Source organism: Vombatus ursinus, unplaced genomic scaffold (assembly GCF_900497805.2).
Source record: "Vombatus ursinus unplaced genomic scaffold, bare-nosed wombat genome assembly UNPS02014817.1, whole genome shotgun sequence".
Lineage (NCBI taxonomy): Eukaryota > Metazoa > Chordata > Mammalia > Diprotodontia > Vombatidae > Vombatus > Vombatus ursinus.
In genome coordinates, this window is record NW_020954595.1 from 1,033,338 (window position 1) to 1,058,957 (window position 25,620).

Sequence of the window (25,620 nt, forward strand, 5' to 3'; positions counted from 1 at the left end):
TCTGGTTGCATAGAGTAGAATGGAAGCCCCCTGAGAACGGAGATTACTGAATGTTTGTGTCTATGGAATGAGAGTGATGCGAGTGAAAGGAAACCTGCTAGGTGCTGGAGTACAAATATAGCAGGGGTGATGGGGGGAGCTCCTGAACTGTTGGGCTGGGGGACCTTCCACGGTGCTGAACACGCTCCAGGGGCCCTCGCATATAGGGCAAGCAGGGTGCATGTGAACTTCATGGGAGGTGCCCTAATCCAAGAAATCAGGAATTCCCCTTAGGAGGAGTTTTCTTGTTTCTTTAACTCTTCCCTTCATCATTAGCCACCTCACAGACTCAGGCAGAAGCCTGTCATGAGACATGACACTCTGGGGACTTTGGAATCTCGTCAGCAACACGCCTGATCAACTGCTCCCTGTCATTAACATTCCTTGAACCTTCAGTGACCCAAGAGGAAGACCTGTGGATTAGAAAAAGAACAAAAGCTATTGATTTGAAGAAAAAGGGGGAAAAAATTAGTCAGTTACTTGACAAGAGTTAAGTGTCACATAAAGATGATAAACAGTCGCTGTCTTCCAGGACCTTACATTCTAATGGACCTACATCACTAGACTGGGGCATGTTTGGAAGCAGTGAGAGAAATGGAGGACAGAGGGGGAAAGAGAACAGGCCTTTGGTGTTTTAGGCTGTGATCTGAGTAGGCAGGTTAAGTGACAACAGACACCAGCACTAGGGCTTAGGGTGATGAGATTGAGAGATTGAGACCCAGGTCCCAGATGAACAACTGATGTAAGATATATGCAAGTAGAAAATAAGCTTCTTGAAGGCAGGGACATTTTTATTTTTGTATGAAGGCAGTGCCTAGCACACTGCCTTACACAGAATAGACATTTAAATTGTGCTTATTGAAATGAATTGAGAAACAAGTGATCTGAGGGAGGAGAAAGAAAGGAAGAGATTAGGAAACAGATCACAAATCTGCCTCCAAGGCACGAAATAGTAGGGATGGGGGATTTCAATTATCCAGGCATCTGCTAGAGCACTTTCTCTGACCAAATCAGAGAGGATTGACTTACTTTAGAGACAATTTAATTCTTCACAAGGTGAAGGGACTCATAACGTGGGAATGAGGAAGGTAAGGAGACTCAGTTTTGAATCTGATTCTCATTAACATGCTAGAACTGGTGGCTGGAGGGGAGATGATGGGAACCCTGTGGGGAAGTTTATGAGAGAGGAGAGTTTGTGCCTGAGAGGGGAAAGGAAAGAAGTGCATAGTCTAACATACTTCTTCAATTTGGGAGAGTAGATTTAAAGGGTTCAGGGGATGGGTAGGAAGGAGATCCATGGACTAACATTCTGAGGGGGAACTTAGCACACGAGAGATAAGAAAATCTCAGGAACAAAATTCCAAGGAGTAAACAAAATAGCATTTGCATGAATTTTAAAAGGGTATTTGCAGAAGATGGCAAGAAGATGGCAGCAAGGGCAGGTAAAAGAGAACAAAGACCAAAGGATGGTTTGGTACCATAAGAAGAGAGTTAGGAATGCTAAAGCTTAGCATAAACTGAAACTAAAGAGAGCAAGAAGCATTTTTGTTATTTTAACTCTCTTGGGAATAGGACTTTTGCTCTAGGAGGATAGGACAGTGACCACTGACACAGAGAAGGCAGAGCTGGTCATACTTCTTGATTTGGTTTTGTTCTTTGTGCCAAGGAGGGGGACCTTTGGACCTTTGGAAAGAAAAAAATAAAAATGACTAAAAGGGAGTTGACACCCAAGATTAGTAAAGAATAAAGGAAGAAAGCTTCACTTGGTGAATTCAAGTCACCTAACCCCAGTGAACTACATCCTGAAAGAGCTGAAGAATGTCATTGCTAAGCTACCGTTGGGGGACCATTTGGAAGATTATGGACGATAGGAGAGGTGGAGAAGGGGCAAAGGTCCCACTTATAAAAAAAAAAAAGAGGACTAGGACAAAGTCTGTAAACTGTGGGCCAGTGAACTTGATTCTGAATCCTGGGAAAAGAATAGAATGGATTATTAAAGACATAATTAGTGAACATTTAGAGAAGGATGAGCATAATCAGCCATCATGACTTCATCAAGAACTGACTTGAATTCCTTAGATGACAGTTACTATCCTGGTAGATCAGATAAATGACATAAAGACAGCACAACTAGATTTTAGTGGAGTTTTGACCAAGTAACTTCTGCTACTCTTGTGAAAAAGATGGAGAGTAGAAAGCTAACCCATAACTCAGTTAGGTAGATTCAGAATGAACTGAATGGCTGACCTCAAAAGAGCAAAGATGGCTCAACGTTAAGGGGGCAGAAGGTCTCCAGTGGAGGGCCCCCGGACCTGTGTTGTTTAACACTTCACTAATGATTTGGATAAAGCATGGAAGGAATTCTTATTGCATTTGAAAAATGACACAAACTGGGAGAAATAATAATAGTGCGCATTTCTATAGTGCTTTAAGATTTGCAAAGGACTACATACACATCGTTTCATTTGATCATCTCATCAACCGTGGGAGGTAGGCGCCATCCTTATCTCTAGTTTACAGATGAGGAAACTAAATTATCGAGAGGTCAGCTGACTTGCCTAAGGTCACACATTTAGTAAGTATCTGAGGCATTAGAGTTCTAGTGGTACTGACATCAAGTCCAGCCCTCTATGTACTGAGGAAGCTGATTCATTGAAGACCCTCTACTCTATTCCAATCAGTATAAATCAATTTGATATGATTACAAGTTCTGTATATTTGGCCCCAGAGCTGTGAGCTGCAGATGGTAATATCACTTGTGTAATCATGGGCAGCTGGATGGAGGCCCTCCACTCTTGTTTTTCCTTGTCATGGTGACCAAGCCCAGTGTGGCAGAAGGGACCCAACTACATGGTAAGGCCCCCTAAATTATTTTTGTACTTCCGGACCATTCTCTCTTGTCCAACATGAGCAGATGCCCATCTTGGGACCATCTTGGGACCATCTTGGGACCACCTTATGACTACCTCATCAGTGGAGGTATTCCTTACTTTGCCCAACTCGTGACTCTGCTGATGCATTGTTTTGCTTACTTTAGCCTATATGTCATATGTCAACCAATAAAATTCTTCTGTATCTGGTATAGCTGTTCTTGAATGTTTACATATCGAACCCTGTAAAAACAGGGCCCTGGAAGGATGGGGAATCTCAGATCATGAGAAAGACCTGAGGTCCACTTCATTAGACAGGACCATGGACCCTTTAATAGAGTGCCATTGGCTCAGAGCTCAGTTTCTCTTATTGTAGGTTGGATAATTTTTATTCCCACAGTACTTCACCACTCAGTTGCTTAGGAATAGCCAATACAATGGATGATAGAGTCAAGATCCAGATGGAGGATATAGTGGATAACTGTCTCAGATAAAGAGAAGAGCGAGAGAGAGATATGTGACCCATTAAAGCAAAGCAGATGCAAATCTAAAGACTTGGCCTTCCTCCTTTCTCTCTTCTAACCCTCTGCATTCTGGCTTCTGACCTCATCTTTCCATTGAGATGACTCTTTACTGTGGTGGTTAAAAAGGTTTGAGAGACATAGTTTCTGAGTAATTTAATCATTTTATTAGTAAGGTAAGCACATTCTTAATAAAAGGATGGTCATTTGACCGTCTCTCTCTTAGACCAAAGACTATCATGGCGGCTGGTTCAGAGCTTATATTTTTTGTTTTTGGAAGAAGAGTGGCAATCAAGTCTGATTGGTTAACACAATGGGAGGCAGGCTATATTAAAATGAGGGGCTGAGAGTGACATCATGTCACCCTTGGACAGAGAAACTATCTCCATACTCAGACCACCTGCAGCTTTGGGCTATGTAGACTAATGGATCTGTCTCCACCCAAGATTGATTGAATGGAATTCACTTGAGACTAGGGATGTTTTGTAAGATTGGTTTGGGTTGGGTAGAGAATTTTAGCTCCACCTTCAGAGACTGAGGTCTTGAAAATAGAAAAGAAAAGGGGGAACTCTGATTTTCCCCAAATCCTTAGTTATTAATAAGCCCTTCTCTCACTACAAAATTTCCAATCATCTATTTACCAGCAAATCCAATGGCTTTGGCTCAGTCCTCATCCTTCTTGACTTCTCTGCAGCCTTTGATAACACCATCAATCACCCTCTTCTCCTTAATATTCTCTTTTCTCTAGGTTTTCATGACATCGCCTCCTCCTACCTATCTGAACTCTCCTCGATCTCCTTTGCTGGATCTTCATCCAGGTTATGCCCACTGCTTGCGACAGTTCCCCAAGGCTCTGTCCTGGACTCTCTTTTCTTCTCCTTCTATGCTGTAACAGTATCTCTTCCCCTTCTATACTGTAACAGCACTATACCTCACTGTAACAGTGATTTTATCAGCTCAATTTTCATTTCTATGCAAACAATTCCCAGATCTCTATATTGAACCCTAATCTCTTCCCAATCTTTCATCACCAATTGCCTTTTGGATATCTTGAATTGGATTTTCTGTAGGCATCTCAAACTTAACCTGAATGAAACAGAACTTATTATCTTTTCCCCCAAACCCTCTCTTCTTCCCAACTTTCTTACTACCATTGAGGACAATACTTCTAATCCCTTAGGCTTGTAATCTTGGTGTCTTCCACAACACTTTTCTCACATTCAACCCACAGTATTTGTCATGTCTTGTTATTTTTCCTTATTTTTTTTTTTTTTGGTGAGGCAATTGGGGTGAGTGACTTGCTCAGGGTCACACAGTTAGTAAGTGTCAAGTGTCTGGTCTGAGGCTGTATTTGAATTCAGGCCCTCCTGACTCTAGGGCCAATGTTCTCTTCACTGTGCCACCTAACTGCCCTGTGTCTTGTTATTTCTACTTTCATAATATTTCTAGTATCTATCTCCTTTCCATTCACCTAGCTGTCACACTGGAACAGACCCTCATCACCTCACACCTAGACCATTACAACCTTCTGGTTGATCTCCCTGCCTCAATTCTTTCCCCACTCAAACCCATCCTCCATTTAGTCACTAAAGGGATTTTCCTAAAGCTCAGGTCCAATTGTGTCATCTCCCAATTCAACAAACTGCAATAGCTCCCTATTACATCCAGGATAAAAAATAAATTCCTCTGTTTGATGTACAACACCCTTCATAAGCTGGTCTCTCCTTACCATTTCACTCTTCCTATACTTTACTCAGTTCCATGTATTTTTTATCCAGTGACACTGGCCTCTTTGAAAGTCACCTCCTTATGCCCAAAGGACTATAAGACTTTGCATACCCTTTGATACAGCAATACCATTACTAGGTCTGTATCCCAGAGAGATCAAAGAAAAGGGACAAGGACCAACCTGTACAAAATATTTATCGAAAACCACCTTCCATCTTCCATCTCCCATTTCCAAGTCTATTCACTGGTTGGCCCTCATCCCTGTAATGTTCTCCCTTCTCATCTACAACTCTTGGCTTTCTTGTCTTACTTCAAGACTTAGCTCAAATGCCCTTTTCTGCAAGATGCCTCCCCACTCCTAAATCTATTACTAGTGCCTTCCCTCTGAGTTACTTCCCCACTTACATGCTATAGATGTTGAATGTACTTAGTTGTTTGTACATTGTCTCCCTGTTAGAGTGTGAGTTCCTTGAGGTCAGGGGCAGTTTTTTGCTTTTCTTTGTAATCCCAGTGCTAAGCACACTGCACAGAACACAATTCATGTTTAATAAATGCCTTTTTTTTTTTTTTTTGGTGAGGCAATTAGGGTTAAGTGACTTACCCAGGGTCATACAGCTAGTGAGTGTTATGTGTCTGAGGGCAGATTTGAACTCAGATCCTCCTAACTCTAGGGCCAGTGCTCTATCCACTGTGCCACCTAGCTGTCCCTAATAAATGCTTTTTGACTGACTAAGCACCTACTATGTGAAATAATTAGGTTGATTCTGTGTCTTTTTTCTTTAATCGATCCTATTTACAATTAATTGGTTTTGTCTTCTAACAGTCAAAGTTATGATTCTTTGTCTCTAAACTTAATTCAGAGACTTAACTAGCCTGTAATGAGTTAAGTTTAGAAATCCAGTTTTCCTGTTAATTACTGTTCTATTCTTGTGTCAAGGAAATCTGCTATCTTTTTTTTTTTTGGTTAGGCAATGGGGTTAAGTGACTTGCCTAGAGTCACACAGCTAGTAAGTGTTATGTGTCTGAGGCCAGATTTGAACTCAGGTCCTCCTGAATCCAGGGCCAGTCGTCTATCCACTGCGCCACCTAGCTGCCCCAGAAATCTGTTATCTTTAAAGGATATGGGTGCACACCAGGGAGTCTGGTCTAGTATCTCTACACCATTAAGCTGTTTTTCAAGGATATCTGGTTTGTATCCAAAGGAGCCTGGTTTGCTTTTTCTGTCCTTGCAGATGCAGCTGGACTCAAACAATGAACATTTCTTAGTTACATTTCTTAGGAGGGAGGGGGTTTTTGCTAGCCCTCATTCCCAACTTCCATCCAATCATATTTTCTTCTATCTATGATGCTAGCCTTCCAATTTTCTGTGCTACTCAAAATTATAAAAGAGAGCTGTCCCCCTCATTCAGGGTCTAAGTTTTGCTGGGAAAGCTGAGATCCTCTTTTATTGGTAAATTCATGTTTTACTAATAAATTGATTGTGCTTGAAACTTGGTGCCTCAGTCAACCTTAATTTTAACTGTTTCATATTGGCAACCATGAAAGGACTAGGGGGAGGGAAGCTGATCTCTGGGATAACCTCTTTGGAAGGTATTCTACTTTAAGACTGTTTAGGTGAGATTTTTCATCAAGGGGATTCTCTGATGAGAGCTGAGCTGATCAGATTTCCATCCCCTCAGGTCCAGCCTGAGCTAAGCTAAGGTAAGCCCCACACAATGCTGGGGAACTCTGCGTGTTTGTCTTGTGTCCTATTTGTGTTTAAGTGTGACTGTCAATGGCATTTGGCAATAGTAAATCAAGGAATCAGAATTAGGGATTAAGACTCTTGGAGAAATTTTCTTTTCATCTTTAAGGGCTCCCCATTCTCTTTTGGGAGAAAATTATTACACATTATTGACATCCCTTCAGGGAAGTATTGTAACATCAAGACTCCCCTTATGGAATTTGCCCATTTCCGTTCCAGGAAGTCGAAGGGGTAATAAAGAAACAGAATACTTTCTATTTGAAGAATCATTTGGTGAAGCATTGTATCACAAGTAACTAATATTGGGGAGTAGCACGGCCAGCAGTCACAAATGGCCACAGCTGGTATATGACTAGAAACCAGTGGAGGATTTTTCCCAATCGGAAAAAGGGAAGCCAAAATTATTAATCTAAAAGATATATAAGTCCCAGAATTTAACCTAAAAAAGGGACTTTCATTATTGCACGCTGGATTTTTAAAGTACTTTGTTAGCAAGTGCTTTTGGTCTGTCTTATCTGTATTTTTAAGTCAAACTTCTTCCTGGGGCTTGGTCAGCCAAAACTTTTTTTTTTTCCCTGCAGAAAGAATGTTTTTCTCTCTGTCTTTTAATTCTGGCCAAGTTAGAAGACAGATGAGAAATGCAGAAAAGAAGGATGGGGATCTTTCCCCCAATCTTTAGAAATTTATAGTATTAAAAACTAATCAGAGACTAAAATGTAAGTTCTATACTGTGAATTTCTAAATTATAGTTTGAATGTTTTATTGGTGGAGAAATGTTTTAGCGAGCTTTAACTCTCTGTAGAACTTGTTTTAAGGGAGGAAAAGGAGAATTAAAAACTATAAAAATTTCAAGGAAACTAATACTTAGATCTCTTATCACTCTTTGCCTAGAAAGTGACAGATTTATTGTTTTATAGCTAAGAGAGGAAGGTCATTTTCCTGATTAGAAATAATCTAGTTTGAAAGTGTTATCAGTCATATTCCAAAGACTTTGGAAGAAAAAGATAGGGTGCAACTGACAGTTTGAATAACTAGGGCACTTAAGAACTTAATTGTTAACTCTTTCCTGGTTCACAAAAAGAGAGAATTTTGTGTAAATAAGGGAACAACTAAAAAGCAAATAAACTTTATTAGAATATTTGAGACTTTAATGAACTGTTGGTGGAGTTGTGAAATGATTCCATTTTGTAGAGCAATTTGGAACTATGCCCGAAGGGCTATAAAATCATGCATGCCCTTTGACCTAATAATACCACTACTAGGCCTGTATCCCAAAAGAGATTAAAAAAAAGAAAGGAAAAGGTCTTAATGTACAAAAATATTTACAGCAGCTCTTTTCTGAGGGTAAAAAAATTAGAAGCTGAAGGGAAGTCCATCGATTGGGGAATGGCTGAACAAGTTGTGGTATGTAATTAAGATGGAATACTGTTGTACTATAGGAAATGATGAGCGGGATGCTCTCAGAAAAACCTGGAAAGCTTTGCATGGGTTGATGCAAAGTGAAATGTATTAAGTACAGAGTAACAGCAGCATCGTAAGATGATCAGTTGTAAATGACTTAGTTATTCTCAGCAATACAATGATCCAAACAACTCTGAAAGACTTATGATGAAAAATGCCGTCCATCCCCAGAGAAAGAACTAATGGTGTCTGAATACAGGTTAAAGCATACTATTTTCTACTTTATTTTTCTTGAGTTTTTTTTTTTAATTGATGTTATCTTTCACAACATGACTATTATGGCTATGTTTTGCATGACTACACACATATAACCTATATCTAGTTGCTTGCCTTTTCAATGTGGGGGGGGGTCAGGAGGGAGGAAGAGAGAGAATTTGGAGCTCAAAGTTTTAAAAACAAATGTTAAAAATTGTTTTTACAGGTAGCTAGGGAAAAATAAAATACTAAATAAAAAAAAGAATATGTAATTAGATAGAGATTAACACAAGACATAGCTTATGGTAAGTGTTGATTATTGTTACTTTTATAATTGAGTGAAGTTGCCCCATACTGGTTAGCACTGTACTGGGTTTTAAATGTGATTAGTATAAACTGCCAAAGGTGATAAAATGAATGGTTTTCTATGTGAGACAATTTGGAAATGTATTTGACTGAATTGATGTCATCTGATTAGTAATAACTTTAGTTTTATGCTTCAAATTCATGATAGTATGAATGTGATTATTGTGTTTCTAAATTTCTTGCATTGTAAATTCTGAGAAACCATTATTTTAAAAATGCTATAAAGAGGATGATAAAATTGTGTAACTGGAGAATTTAATACCTTTTGGTTTGGATATTGTGAAATTATTAATTAGGTTATCAGAAGCTATTTTAAAAATGTTAAAACCTATCAAGTATTTAGTGGGGTATGTTTTAAAAGGGAAGAATAATCATTACTTACTGTATGGGAAAAAGAAAAAGAAGAAAAGGATGTTGAGTGTTTGTTTTGAAGGCCTGGTAAGCTTTTTGTTATTAATTAGCTTATTGTAACAATGTGAGAATAATAATAACTGCATCTGGCCCCTAAGCTCTGATTAGTGAAACTTTGCTATTTGAGATGAAATCCCACAGGACTGTAATCTGATATTGTTTTGAGTTCTGAATTCAGATATAATTGTCTGAATGATCATTAAGTCAATAATCCACCATTTGAGGGAAATGCCACTAGCTGCTCAAAGGGAGTCCAGTCTGAGAACTTCTACAGGTAGATACCCATGCCTTGAAAAGGTTGAGGAGATGACCTTAGCATGGTCTAAAGTAGGATCCTCTTGACTCAGTTTCCCATTGTGCTATTTTTAATAGAAAATTTTATTTCTATTTAATTTAAATAGAATTTATTTTAAATTAATTAATTAAATTATTAGTTATAAATTAAATTAAATAGAATTTTTTTAAAAATAGAAATATTTTTTACTTGATTAAGCCTCAGCTTGGCTAAGTTACCCTGTGGATAAGGGAACTTTCCTATATGATTGGTTATTTCAAATACCAAATATGACTCTTACTTGAAATCAAATAAAACTAAGGATACTTTATCCTATTATACTTATGAGTTTTAAAAAATTTATTACATTATCCTAGTATATCTGTATCTATATCTAATATCCTGTTATACCTATGAGTGTAGTTGAGTCATTCTGTACCTTTAGGCTTAGGCCTGGAAGACCAGGCTTGATGCTGTTACGACCATGTCCTTGTTTCTTCCTTTCATAGCAAATCTTGCTAACCTTGGCAGATAAAAGTGTGATATATTTTTATATCATGACTCTTATTGCTATGTTGCCTCGGCACCTCTGAGTTAATATAATAGGATGTAATTATGAAAGATCTTACTGCTTTTTACTCTGAATTTGTAGTCAATTTCATATCCTGTGCAATTAAGTAAATGAATTCCTGGGCTTGTCATCTACCTCTTAATAGTTACATGTTCATGTATAAGATTAGGTCTCTGAAGTGTCTCATTCTTTTGGATATTATTGGGGATGATATCTTCCTAAGGGAGGAATTAAGGCAAAGATGTAAAAGTTTTCTAATCAAATGAAGTAGTAAATTTTGAGACAACAGGATATTTACGTATATAGTTGGCTTCCAAATGTTTCTAATGAGAAATTTGGGCTCTGAATATGTTTCAGTAATAAATTCTCAACATTAGATTCAAGATTTTGAATAGAAAATTGCATTGATAATTGTCATGAGGGTGAAATCATTTTAAGAAGGACCCATTTTACAAGACAGGTCCTCATAGATTCTTTTTTTAAGATTCTTTCTTCAGCCTGTTGTTGGTAGTGTCTTTATTTAGATAAAGATAGAAACAACAAGGGGTGTGTAAAAAGTTTAAATTCCCTGAAGTTTCAAGTGAACTATGGTTTCCAAATTTGATGTTCTTCTTATCTCTATTGTTAATGGAATTAGAACCATCAGGTTTGAGCTGGTTTTCACTGTATGAACTAGTTACTGGAAAAGCAGAATTTAAGAGGCTATACTAAATTGTATTGAGCCTTGTTATGGCAGATTTTAGCAGAATTATCTAAGGAATCATTGACAGTGACTTGGAACCAGAGGAACAAATCTACTGAGGAGGAACCCACTTCAGAGCTGCCCTGAGAACAAGACCTACTCCAGAATGTCCAAGAGATGATGTTTCCAGAGACCAAATAACTGCATGGAACATCTGGGATCCAAGATGAGATATGTTGATTAAATGGACATTGTGAGTAGGATACCAGGCCATAAGAAAACTTGATGGTAGTTAATATTGATGATCATTATTGTAATACTTTGGCTTTTTGTTTCACTGTATCTATGTTTGCTGAGTTTTCTTGGTTACTTTGGTGACATGTAAATCTTCCCTCTAAAAACTGGTCTGGGATTTTGGATATTTTCACTATGGCTTATGCTATGATTAATCAATATTGTCGTTCTTACATTAACTGTCAGTAGAAATTGTGCCATGCCTACATACAAACCAACAAGTTATAGCAGAAACACAACAAGCTTTCTCAGGTGACCCCTGGTGGAATCCTTCTTCATGGTTCACTTGGCCGCTAGCCACCTTTAATAAATAAACACTTATTGTCTCCTGCCTTATAATCCTTTTAGACTTTGCATTACTCTGTTAAAACCTGTTCTAAAGTTGCACCAGAAAAACTGATGTCGGTATGTGCTGTTAATAATGACCATGTCAAAAATCTTTTAGAATTCTAGAAATCTTACAGAATTATAAAAAATCTTATAGATAAGTGATCTATGAGAGATGTACAAATCTCTCATTGATCAAGAGGAATTGAAATAATCTGATTCTGTCTTTTTTTCTTTAATTGATCCTATTTCCAATTAATTGATTTTGTCTTGCAACCGTCTACCTTTGTCTCAGAACTGAATTCAGAAATTTTAACTAAGTTAAGTTTAGACATTCAGTTCTCCTGTTAATTACTGTTTTATTCTTGTGTCAAAGAAATCTCTTACCCTTAAAGGTTTCATATGGAAACCACGGAGTCTGCTCTACTATCTTTGTACTGTGAAGCTTTCCTTCAAGGATGTCTGGTTTGTAACCAAAGAAGCCTGATTTGTTCTCTCTCTCCTTGTAGTTGTAACTGGACTTAGACAATGAACATTTCATAGTCACAGGATGGAGGGAGAGAGAGGTTGTTTTTTTTTTTTTTTTGCTAGCCCTCATTCCCAATTTCCATCCAATCATATTTTCTTCCATCTATGATGTCAGCCTTTCTGTTTTCTGTACTCCTCAAAACTATAGAAAAGAGCTGTTCCCCTCATTTGGGGTCTTAGCTTTGCTGAGGAAGCTGAGATCCTCTTTCTTGGCAAATTCATGTTTTACTAATAAATTGATTGTGTTCAGAACTTTCTGCCTCAGTCTCCCTTAATTTTAACTGTTACATATGTGTTGAGGACGCAAAAAGCCACCATAGTTTCCTCTCTCAAGGAACTTTTAGGAGAAAAGTCACAATTTTCAGTATTTGAACATCCATAAACACCCTCTTCAGTACTCCCAACTGCCTTGATGGTGGGAGATGTAGGATCCTCTTGACTCAGTTTTTATAAAATTGACTCAGATATTATAAAATTGACTGACTATAGGTCTAGGCAAGACTCCAAAATTTAGCATGCTTTTCCATTGCCCAGTAAGGAGGCTCAGAGAATAATTAGCAGTAGGCTTTGGTTCTGTGTTCACTATATATAGAAAAAGAGGGTCAAGATGGGGGCTGAGCCCACCACCAGGCAGTGGCTACCAGCGGTGAACACTATAGGCTAAATCTGTCTTGAGCATCTGGCCCACCCCAAAGGAGATGTGAGAGGTGATAACTCCAGGGGTTTCTGAGTGAGCAGAGAATAACCAAAACAGAATTTCAGAGCAAGAAGGGATGATAGTGGTCATCTGGTCACCTTATTTTATAGTTGAGGAATAGAGAGGGAAGCGACTTCCTCAAGGTCACACAGCAAGTCAGCTGTCATGCTTTAACAGGCTCTAAACAGTCATTTCATTCCTCCTAAAATAAATCTTTCAGGATAAGACATGCCCATGGGAAGGCATTCAGGACAAAGTCATGGCCATCCTGCTAGACTTCTCATCCATTTTCTCCTCTGCCTTCAGAGACTTTTAGCCAACCTCAGGCAACAGAGAAAATATACCCATAGGTCTATGGGTGCCATCCAAATTTGATCTATCCTGCAAGACAGCATACATCTCCCCGACTCGTTCATTCGACAATTACTGAGCAGCATAGCAGGTGCTGAAGAAGACACAGAGAAGTCATGGCCCTGACCCTGAAGGAGCTTAAAATCCACAATGTGAGACAACACCTGTAGGTCACAGCTAGCTCAAAACCCAGATGTGATGCCTTAAGAAAAAAGGGAGGGGAGAAGATTTAACTGCATCCCTGGGTATAAATCGTTCATGGGTGTTCAACGTGTCCCCATTGGACCAAATACAGCCTGCCTGACTCCAGGGCACGGTCTGTTTGATATTTTTTATTTTGTTTTGTTTAAGTTGTATTATTGTTCTTATTTTTTGGGACCAGATTCATGATTTTGTAGGTCTAGGGGAATTCCAGATGAGGGATTCCTCTACCTGTGTAGGATGGTACCCTCTTTGAAATCTGTAGTCAGGAAGCCTGAGCATCTATATCTAAGCTGTCTAGCTTAGAAGAAGCCAGTGGATTGGGGGAAACTGAAAATGCATGAGAGAGTTCTTGGCAAGTTCTGACTCTGTGTGTTCCTCACTTTCTCCTAGACTGCAACACCTCTTCAGGCCTCGGTATTCCTATCTGCAAAATGAGTACACCACTAAATGCTACCTACCTCTTGCAGGTTGCCATTATGAGAATCAAACGAGATAATGCTTGGGGCAGGGACTGCCAAAGCTCTGATTATTACTCGTCCTACTCCTGGGACAGGAATTATCAGAACAAACAGACTGGGTGAAGTGCTTGAGGTTGTGCCTGTTTTTGGCAGATTTAAAAAAAAAAAAGACATTAATTTCAACATTAATGTCCTAACACCATATGCTATATTTTTATTTTGGGTCATAAATGAGGGCACGCAACTGAACTATAATCATTCTGGATTAGCCAGGCAGACCCTTTGTGTATCTGCTCCCGTATGTACACAGCACACACTCATTTTATAAGTCACTCAGAGACTCTGCTTTCAAAACTTCTGAGTGTCTACATTTTAAGCAGGGTAACTGACCTGGTTTTCTTTTTTCTTATGAACTTAACACAAATCAATAAACACAAAAATTTCTAAATACAAAGAAGAAAAGATTGTTTATGAATCTGTGAATCTCTAGGATAGATAGGCTTAAATATATATTAAATTTGCCATGGCAGCGCCCATAATGCCTTGCTTATCTGAGTCCACCAACCACATTTCCTCTGCTCATTTCTGTATATTTAAATACAGATTTCATTGACACCTTTTTTTCTTTGTCTTCTTTTTAATGATATCATTATAATCACCCTTACTCTCTTCCAACTCTTTCTCCACCCCCTCACCACCACCCCTCTCCATTAGCTCTTGCTTGTTTGTAACACATCAGTACAGTCATTCAAACAAGTCCCCAGGGGTCCATGTCTCAAGCCATCATGCTGGTCTAGCAGTTCTCAGCCAACAGGTAGGCAGCATGCTCCATGCATGTGTGCATCTGTTGGAGTTGTGATGAGTCATTGCATTCAGAGCAAGGCCATAGTATGGACTACATTCACTTGCAGGCTGCCCCTTGGTTTGCTTCTTGACTCTTCTATATTTCAGTGGACAGTCAGAAAGTATCTAATAAGCATCTACTATGTGTCAAGCATCATGTTAAATGCTGGCAATACCAAAAAGGCAACATGCCCTCCAGGTGCTCACAGTCTAATGGGAAAGGCATCATCTAAACAAGATACAGGCAAGATAAGTCGGAAATAATCAGCAGAGGGAAAGTGTTAGAATTAAGAGGGCTCAGGAAAGGCTCTTTGCAGAGTCTGAGCTTGGAAGAAAGTCAGGGAAGCTCAGAGGCAGAGAGAAGGAGGGACAGAGTTCCAGGCATGGGGGATGGAGGGTTCAAGAAGGATAAGGATTGAGGAAAGATCATTAGATTTGGCAGTTCAAAGATCATTGGTAATTATGGAGAGTGAATATTTAATCTTATTCTGAGATTTAGAATAATCCAGAGATGTATTTTTATATTTCATCTCTAATTATTAAAATTACAAACTTTTAAATTAATCAGTTGGCTCAAACACCTACCCCAATTCATTAAATATCATCTATTGAGTAAACTGGAGAACCCAATTTTCGCAGTAGCAGTTATTCATATCTGTCTGTATATTATCATTGTGAAATCTCCTACGATTAAATAAATGTTAAAATAATTGAATATATAATCTATTAACAAATGAAATGAACAATACAATCAAAACATAGATTAGTTATTTATAATATTTTGGCTATGAGAAAGATCATAACCAGAGTCACCTCATACCCTCACTATCACCTCGGATAATTTTCTTTTTAAAAACATAATTTCACCATTTAGTTCTATTAATGAAAGTCTCTAAAGAATCCTCTTCATAGTTCTTTTCAAGAGAATAGTTAAATTCAATCTCTTAGAAAATGTTATATTAATCCTTCATTTTTGTTGTGTCAGCCATCAAAGGAATACACGGTAAACTGTTAATTCCTCACAGACTCCTCTCTTTATGTTTTTCCAAAACACAACAGGTAAAACAAGGGAATCCCAACAAGGAAGATAGTTCTAACAAAGGAGAGAGTTCTCTTCACCTTCTTCCTCTCCATCTTCTCCACATCTTCCTCATAGATTTGCATAAATCCAAGACAAACTCATACTGACTCTCCTTGACTTAGTAGGGAAAAGTACTTTATAACCAGAAAACTGCAACCGTAAGTTCAAACTGTCTACCCACAAGGCCTTTTTCATTATATTCCAATTGGCTCTTTGAGGTACAGCAACAGTATCTTATGGTCTCTGTGGGAGAGTTTAGTAAAACAATTGTTACACATTGACAAGAATTCTTAAGTCTTTCAAAGTTGTTTTCCTTTAGAACATGGTAGTCATTAAATAAAATATTCCTCTGGTTCTGTTTACTTCATCCTGCTTCAGTTCATGTAAATCTTCTCAAATTTCTCTGAATCTCTTCCTTTCATATTTTCTTAAGGTACAAAACTATTCTATTCCATTTACATACCTTAATTTGTTCAGCCATTCTCCAGTTGAGGGGCACTTAACTTTGTTTCCAGTTGTTTCCTACAACCCCAAATTCTACCATAAATATTTTTGTACAAATGGATCCTTATTTTTTGTCTTTGATTTCTTTGGGATACATGCCCAGTGGTACCATAGTTGAGTTACATCTTGCGCATGATTCCAACATGGTTCCAAAATGGACAGATCAATAGCTGTACCAACAGTGTATTAGTTGCCCCTCTGACAGCTGCTATTTTCCCTTTTCCTCTTGTTGTTGTTGTCATCATCTTTTCAAGCCTGACAGGTGCTCAGTGGAACCTTAGAATTATTTTAAGTTCTATTTGAATAATAATTGTTTACTGAAATTAGTAACTTGGAGACTTTTTACATAATTATTGATAGCATGTGTTTCTTCTTTTGAGAACCTTTGAGAACTATCCGTTTATATTCTTTGACCATTTATCTATTGGGGAATGGTTCTTGTTCTTATGTATTTTGATAAGTTCCCTATGTAACTTGGATATTAAACCTTTATCAGAAAAATTTCCCTAGTTCATTGCTTCTCTTCTACACCCTAATGATACTGAACTCCCAACTGTCAAAGAACAAACCTCCTTCCCAGACCTCAGCTGTCTGACACCTCATTCTCATTCGCCTCAACCCTAATCTTCATGACAACCCTATGAGATAGGTACAAAACCTTTTTAATTTTATGGTTAAATCAAAATTGTCCATTTTCCCTACTGCGATCATTTCTATGTTTTGTTTGATCAAGAACTCTTCTACTATTTGCAGTTGTGCAGTGTACCGGCCGCGCCGACCTTGTGTCGGCCGCGCCAACCCTCTCCTCCTATAAGGAGCAGGCTGCCAGAGTCATACTCACTTCCGAGTCTTCGGTCCTCAGCCGGATAAACACACAGAGACGAGCCATCGGGAGGCGCCAACACCAGAGCTTTATTCAGAGGCCATCACAGCAAGCCCAAGCAGCAAGGCCAGAGCAACAGAGCAGGAGCCAAGAGAGAGCGAGAGAGCGCGTGATCTGACCACGCTCGTTCCTAAGTACCTACTTAGCCCCTCCTCCCCAGCCCGCTTACTAGCCAATGATTGTAGGGTCAGATACCAGAAGGGGCTGTCTGAGTTTAGCACACCAAGGGGGAGGGAGTGACGTAGGAGGCTAGGACCGGATACAGGAAGGAGGCATCTGGGATTAGTGCATAGACAGAGTACGTGACCTAGGAAGTCAGACTCAGATGCTGGGAGGAGGGGTCTGGGGTCAGTGCTACACAAAGGGACCCAGGAAGTCAGGAAGGTCACAAGATGGAGGCGTCTGGGGTTGACGTTGCATATAGGGAGGGGACTAAGCAAAGGGAACTCAGTCCTCTGCCATCCCACTCCCACGTGGCACCGCCCCTTGCCTCAGGAGCACAAGCTCCGGCTACTTCCTTGCACCCAGCTTATCTCACATAGCACTGCCCACTGCCTCAGGGCTTCTCCGTACCCAGCCCATCCCAGTTTACCATGACTCCGCCTACCACAGCCCCTGCCTCGACTTCCAAAATACCCAGATTCTACCCTACTCTTGCCACAGCGCCCAACTGGCAACTGCCAACATCAGACAGTCCCTCACAGTGCAGGATATCTCCTTACCTTCTCTAAATTGTTTCAGACATAACTTTTTACATCTAGGTCATGTAACCATTTAGAACTTATTGTGGTATGTGGTGTGAGATGTTAGACTAAACTTAATTTCTACCAGACCTTTTCCCAACTTTTCCATAAGTTTTTTGTTGAATAATGTAATCCTTACCCCAGTAGTTTTTTTAATTAATTAATTTATTTTTAGTTTTCAACATTCACTTCCATAAAGTTTTTGAGTATTATATTTTCTCCCCCTCCCTCCTCTCCTCACTCCCCAAGATGGCATGCAATCTGATATAGGCTCTACATATGCATTCCTGTTAAACATATTTTCACATTAGTCATATCGTAAAGAAGAATTAGAACCAATGGGAGGAACCATGAGAAAGAAGAAACAAAACAAAATAGAAGGGAAAAAAAAGAGCAAAGAGAGCTTCAGTCTGCATTCAGACTCCATAGTTCTTTCTCTGAATGTGGATAGCATTTTCTATCATGAGACTTTTGAAGATGTCTTAGATCCTTGCATTGCTGAGAAGGGCTAAGTCTATGAAAGTTAGTCATTGCACAATGGGGCTGTTACTATGTACAGTGTTCTCCTGGTTCTGATCATTTCATTTGGCATCAGTCCATACAAGGCTTTCCAGGTTTTTCTGAAGTCTGCCTGCTCATCATTTCTTATAGCAAAATAATAGTCCATTACTTTCATATACCACAACTTGTTCAGCCATTCCCCAATTGATGGGATGCTATAAATATTTTTGTACATGTGGGTCCTTTTCCCATTTGCATGATCTCTTTGGGATATAGTCCTAGAAGTGCTATTGCTGGGTCAAAGGGTATGTACATGTTTATAGCCCTTTGGGCATAGTTCCAAATTGCTCTCCCGAATGGTTGGATCAGTTCAGATCCCACTCCGGGCACTCCTTTGCTATGTGACTGTTAGGCCAAGTACTATTTCTGTGTCTCAGAAAGCTACATGGCATAGTAAGGAGGTTCCTTAGACCAGGAGTGAGCAGACCCCTCTGGTGCACTCTCCCCTCGATTCCTTTTTGGCTGTGGGTTAGCTGCCGCCACCTGTGGACTTTTCACCCAGATCCCTTGTGGAACCCAATGTGATTTTCTCCGCTCTTCCCCTCACCCCCTAAATCCCTTCTGCCATGGTGCCACGTCCACAAGCTTCTTCTGGCCCCTCACTGTGAAGGGGTAAAAGACAGGACAGATAAAGCCTAACTTGAGCCCCTGTGCCCCTGTGATGGAGTTCACAAGAGGTCAGGAAAGTTGAAGGGCCAGGTCATCCCTGGTGTCCATTGGAAAGTAGAGGCTAGCCCTGACTGCTCCCCACAGACTCATCTCCACCAACTTCCTTTACTTCCTATGCTCAGTAACAATGATGATGATGTTTGTATGGCACGTTAAGGTTTCCAGAGTGCTTTATGTATCTATTTCATTTGATTCTCACAACAACTCAGTGAAGCTGGTATTATTATTATTATTATTATTAACCCCATTTACAGATGAGGAAACTGAGGCTCAAAGAGGTTAGATTATTTATCCAAAGTCACACAGCTAGTGATATGTCTAAGGTAGGATTTGAGTTCAAGGTTTCCTAATTCCATGTCTTAGGATAGCTAGATGGTTTAGGGGATTGAAAGCTGGGCTTGGAGGCAGGAAAACCTGAGTTCAAATCTAACCTCAGACACTTACTAGCTGTGTGACTCTGAGTAAGTCACTTAACCTCTGTTTGCCTAAATCTACTAGAGAAGGAAATGGCAAACCCCTCCAGTTTCCTTACCAAGAAAACCCCAAATGGGGTCATGAAGAGTCGTTCACAACTGAAATAAATGAACAACATCTCTGAGTCCAGCACTGTATCCACTAGGCCACCGGGTTGCCTAAAAAAAGTCTCTTTTGGGAAATCCCTTGAAGAGGAACTCCAAAAGGCAGAGATGCCAAGCATTGGGAACAGGATGTCCAAAAGTAGGGAGGGAGGAGATGGAACGTCATGTATTTGAGGGTGATAATCATACAGGAGCTATTTAGCTAGCCTTTTTTTCTCCTAGAGGCAATACCAAGGAAAATTTGCAGGCCTGCGTCTGTTTACATGAGCCGAGCTTAAGAATTTTGAATGAAGAAGGTTTTGACCTACAAGGAGAATTAGGGTCTCCAACAGATATTGAAATGGAACTAGGGTCAGGTTCACTCCATGGGATAGCACCATCTTGCTATAAATGGACTCCCTACCTACTGAACCCCATTCATGACTGATCTGTTTAATGCCCTGGAGATGGTAGCAGCCATTAGCCCAGCATAATCCAACATAAATCCCACCCATCCCCAAAGAGGAGAGCCATCCCATCTACTGCGTCTAACCTGTACCAAAATCTCAGATGAGCAACTAGAGAATTTCTCTGAAAGCAGAAAGTGACAGCCTCAGTGACCAGTGAGGGCTTGATCTCTGAAGGGGAAACCCACCTATCTTGACATTTCTCAGTGTTGTCCAGTTGGATAATTGAGTCAAGGTCCCAGGCTGCAGGTAAATACATGTAACAGGACTCACAGGAGCCTTCAGGCCTCTGGGGGCAAGGTCAGGCTGCTTCTGGGTGAGGCTGGGACTCAGGGCAGGATCCCAGCTGGTACCACAGGGATGTGGTAGTTCCTGGAACATGATAATTGGTTGAAGATGAAGAAGGCAGTGAGGCCATTAGAGATGCAGCCACACTTGGAAGGGCCTGTCCTCTCCCACCACCCTCAGGACCTCAGCCAAGCCTGCTAAGGACTTGGCCAAAAGCTGGTTGCAAATCCAAATTAATAGTTGAGCTGAGCCAAGGACTGAAAAGAAATAAAATTATGCCATTATCTGGGTTCATCAAGTCTCAGGGACATTGATTGCTTTTGTCCCACGTGAGAGAATGACCTCTGGTCCCTTGGGGGCAAGAAGGTTCAGCAACGCAGGGCTCTGGAAGCCTGGTATCCCAGTCAGAAGATGGAGGAAAGGCCATAACTACTAAACTTTATCAGACCTGATAGAGAGACTATGATCATGCCTCAGCCTTAACCCTGCTCACGTGTAAGAGGATGGCCTGGGAGGGACAGGGAAGCAGGACGAAGGTGGTGGGGATTGAAGGGGGAGCCACAGAAAGGCCAGGGTGTGGGTCAGCAGGCCCAAGGGCACCAGGCAACCTTTTTGCTTATTCTTAGGCACTGATGGCGTTTCTTTCTCAAGCCTCAAACCTCTTCTTGCTGAACAAACTGTGGGACTTGTAGCCCAGAGGGGCAGGGCCCCCCATAAAGGCTGGAACTGGGGGTGTGTGGGGCAGCAGCAGCCAGACCAGCTCCAGGATCCTGGAAAGTCAGCCAAGCTGGAGAGGGAGCGCAGAATTTCAGGGTCTCGAGCGGCCTTTGAAGTCATTGAAACATCCAAACCTACACATTTTACAAACAGAGAAACTGAGGCCAGAGAGAGGAAGTGACTTCACAGATTGTATATTTCGAATCAGAAGAGACCTTCAGGCCTATCTAGTCCAACACCCTCATTTTAACAGATGGGGAAACTGAGGCCTATAGAGAGGGAAGTGACCTGCCCGAGGTCCCATAGCAACTTAGAGGTTTCAGGTTTCCTGATCTCCAGTCTTATATGATGAGCAGGGCATCAGGGTGTGGCCACAGAGACTCAGAGCTAGAAGGGACGTGAGGGTTTATTGAGTTTGATTCAAGCTATAAGGAAGCCTGCCTTTGCTTGAAAGAACTCCCGTGAGGGAGAAACTGAGGCAGCCTGCTCCACCCTGGGCTGGCTCTAGCTGTCAGGTAAGTGAAGTCTCTGAAGCCAGGCAGAGTAAGTTCATTCCCTTTCTGTATATATCGTGTTTTTGCTCCGTGTTCTCTCTCCCATTGGACTTCAAGGTCCTTGAGGGCAGGGACTGTTTTTGCCTTTCTTTGTATTTCCAGCACTTAGTTCAGAGCCTGGAACACAGTAGGTGCTTAATAAGTGATTACTGATTTGACTTCCACTTGACAATTTTCAAGTACCTGAGTATAGCTATTGTCTAACACCCCTCCCCCAATTCTCCTCTCCAGGTTAACTATGTTACGTTTCTTCAGTTGATACTCATCTAATGATGATCTAGAGGTCCTTCTCCATCTTGGTCACCTTCATTTGGATTCTCTCCAGTTTGTCAATGTCCTTCCTAAAATGTGATGCCCAGAACTGAACACAATATTCCAAGTATGGTCTGACCAGGGCAGAGGACAAAGGAAAATCATCTTTTTGTAATTCTGGATATTATGACTTTTAATGAAGCCTATGATTGTGTTATCTTTTTTTTTTTCTACCATCATCATCATTGTTATTTGCTGTTGACTTGAATTTTCAAGCCACCAAAATCCCTAGGACTTTTTTTTTTTTAAATGAACTATTGTCTAGCCATGTGTCTCATATTTCGAGGCTGTGAAGTTGATTTTTTAAACCAAGTGTGCACTTTACATTTGATCTCATTAAATTTTATTAGACCCAGAGTAGCCCAAAGTTCTAGCCTTTCTGGACTCTAATACTGTCATCTAACACAATATACTTTTGAGTCTCTATTTCCAACCCTTTGTCACTGAGAAGCAAACCTATTGCTTGCCATTTGTAGATTTCTGTACTTAAGAAAGAGATATCTCTCCAGCTGGTAGTGTAAGATTAGTGTATTATAAATAACCAGGTTTGGGGCAAAGATCAATTTAGAATATCAACCTTCTGATAGGTGCCTCCTGAGACTTTATCTTCCCCATACTGATCATCTGGTCATTGCTGAAAGGGAATACTTCAGCCTTATCTTCTCCTGGGATGGATATAATGCAAGGCTTTCCAAGATAATGCTGGGACTCCTTTCTGTAATCTTTACTTGCCCACACCCAGTTCAAGGACTGGGTAATCAGCACATTATGGACAGAGTTTGTTTGTGTTATAGGAGAAATACTAATGAAAAGCATAAACCAAGGGGAGGGCAGTCCCATAAACTTCTCTTTCTAATCCTAGAAGAGGATTTAGTTTAGTCTAGAATAGTCTAGTCTAGTTTAGTTAGAATCTTGTTTAGTCAACAAGATTCATTAAATGCTTACATGGGAATTAAGATTGTCCAACCTACAGTAAAAGAAACTGAGGCAAAGCCCTGAGCCAATGGCACTTTATTAAAGGGTCCATGGTTCCCTCTAATGAAGTAGACCTCAGATCTTACTCATGATCTGAGATACCCCCTTCTGGAACCTGGTATTTGTAGAGTTTGATACCCAAATATTCAAAAGAAGCAAAAATACAGAATCCCATTGGTTGACATATAACACATAAGCTAAAATAAACAAAAATGATCCATCAGCAGGATCACGAGTTGAGTGAAGCAGGAAATACCTCCACTGACTCGGTGGTCACAAGATACAGGGACTCCTCCTTAGGTTAGGCAAGAGATGGTACAAGCTCCAAGATGCTCCAAGAACATATCTGAGTGACTTTCCCTACCATGCCACCACCCATCCTTGGTTTGGTCATGGAATTTGAGCAAAACAAGATGGAGATATTCTTGTGGTTGCACAAGTGAGTTCCATAACTGGTAAAGAAGTAATGAACATTACATTAAAGTCTGAGGTCTATTATAGGGCCCTTCTATTAGAATCTATATTCCTAGGTGACTTATACAAAATATGGATTAATACATTGCTTATTCTTATACCTATTATTAGGTGACTGACTAGATATGTATTACTAGATGAATATATTAAAATAATTACTAACAATCATCATATCTTATAACATCATAGTGAACTAATACTGATTAGAGTTTGAGTAGGAGTGCTGAATGAATCATTTCTCTCACCTAAAATGTACTAGGCTCTGGAGATACAAAGACAAAAACCACAGTCCCTATCCTTAAGAACCTTATATTCTGTTAGGGCACAGGGGCAGACAGCATCTACCAGAAAATTAAATTCAAGTAATTTGGGGGTGGAAGGCACTAGCAACTGGGGAGGTAAGGAAAGGCTGCCCAAAGAAAGAAGCATTGGAGCTGGGCTTTGAAGGAAGCATTGTATAGTGGGGAAAGTCTATATTAGGAATCAGAGGACCTGGGCTCAAATTCTGCCACTTATTATCTGTGTGACCTTGGGCAAGAGGTGGAGGTGAGGAGGCAGTGCATTCCAGACATGGGGAACAGCCTGAGCAAAGGCCTGGAGGTGGGATTGGAATATAGAGAGAACATTACAGGTTAGTTTGCTGGGAATGTAGAGTACACAAGTGAGAATATTATACAATAATCCTGGAAAGATAGATTGCAAAGCTCAGAGTAGTTGTATTCTATCCTAGAGGCAGTAGGATACCATTTAACCTGAGGGATGTAGCGGACATGTGTCAAAAGGATTGCCTATGTAACACCAAATCAAGACGTTTTAAGGGTCTTTCTCAAGGGTTACCGTCTTAAGCCACTGGCCAATTGTGAAGCCCCAAGTTTCTCCAAGTGGTTTTTATCCTGGGGCAATAATCCCATCACCATCTGGGCACCAGGAAATTCCCACCACTCAAAACCATTTCCCTTCCTCATAAAATTGCATGATTTGTGTTTCATCCCTCTGCAGCCTACTCTTAAAAAATTATTTTTCATTCATTTACTAATTTGGTTCTTAAGGTTATTTATTTGTTCTAATTTACTATAACCTGTAGCTCAAAGTCTACTTGCATTGGATTGTTCTTATTGGTGGAGAGCTGGCAAGAACTTGGAGGAGGAGAGATCCTGGTCTTGTGGCTTCTAGCTTTGAGAAAAGAAACATGGTGTTCCAGATTCTCTTTAGGTTTCTGAAGAGAGAGAAAGACTCTGGGGAGAAGATGACATATAGAGGAGTCTGTGACTTGATCATGTCAATAGCCCCAGCTTGCTGCTCTAGAGACTTTGGGGAATTTCCCTTTGAGATCTAGGACTCTCTTGGCTAAACTGAGATATCTCAATTCCAGTGGGAATTCTTTCTGTGTATTGTCTGGTACATTGTCATCTCATACTTTCTCTGATTTCTGGTTGCCATTGGCTTATCAGATAAATGAGTTTGCTATTCATTACATGTATTCTTTGCATAACTGGCATTTGGTGGGAAGCCAAGCCTTAGATAATATAGCTTGGGGATGTTTCTTGCCTGTTAAGGGATAGCAATCAGAAGCTCAGTTTGAACCTAGAAATTATCTTCCTCTGAATAAAAACACTGGGGTAGGGGGCAGAAAGATCTAATTCTAGCCTGCTACTCTCTCTTTCTGAAGAAAGCAGAGTGGTAGCCTCTGGCCCCAACCTTTTGCTTCCTCTCTTGGTAGGAATTAAAATCTCCCTTGGAGAAGGATGAATGAAGGAGATCCTAGAGAGGTTATCCATGCCTATTGGTGAGCCATATCTGGACAGACCCATGTGGACATATATAACTTACATGAGCAACACATATACCACCCCTTGACACTAATGCACTGTTGGTGGAGTTGTCAACTGGTCCAACCATTCTGGAGAACAATCTGGGACTATGCCCAAAGGGCTATAAAACTGACCATACCCTGTGACCCAGCAATACCACTACAGTTATCCCTTCCACATCGCAGGGGTGAGTCGTATGGCGCCCTCGTAATCTGGAAAATCTATGTGAAATTTTTTGGCCCTCCAGAAGAAGTCTGATTTTTTTCTTTTTCTTTTATAGGGTGTTTACAATATCAAAAGATAAAATATGTTGATATTATACAATGTTATAAATACAGTTTTTGCATTTCTGAGTTTCTAAACTTTTTCTTTGTCATCTGCTGGGCTTCATATGTCATTTGCATGTCTGTGGCTTCTGCAAAACACCCCCAAAATTCCCATTTAATTTTTTTTGGTTAAG

At 40.2% G+C, this 25,620-nt stretch overlaps 1 protein-coding gene across 1 annotated transcript in view; it reads right to left on the minus strand.

Annotated features, from left to right (window-relative positions):
* The window catches only part of LOC114023245 (solute carrier family 22 member 14-like), a 57,317-nt gene extending 36,907 nt beyond the window's left edge, over window positions 1-20,410 (minus strand). Inside the window, 1 exon segment of the mRNA XM_027835807.1 lies at window positions 20,303-20,410. Within this exon segment, the coding sequence (XP_027691608.1) occupies window positions 20,303-20,410 (108 nt within the window).
* Between the last annotated feature and the right edge of the window lie 5,210 nt (window positions 20,411-25,620).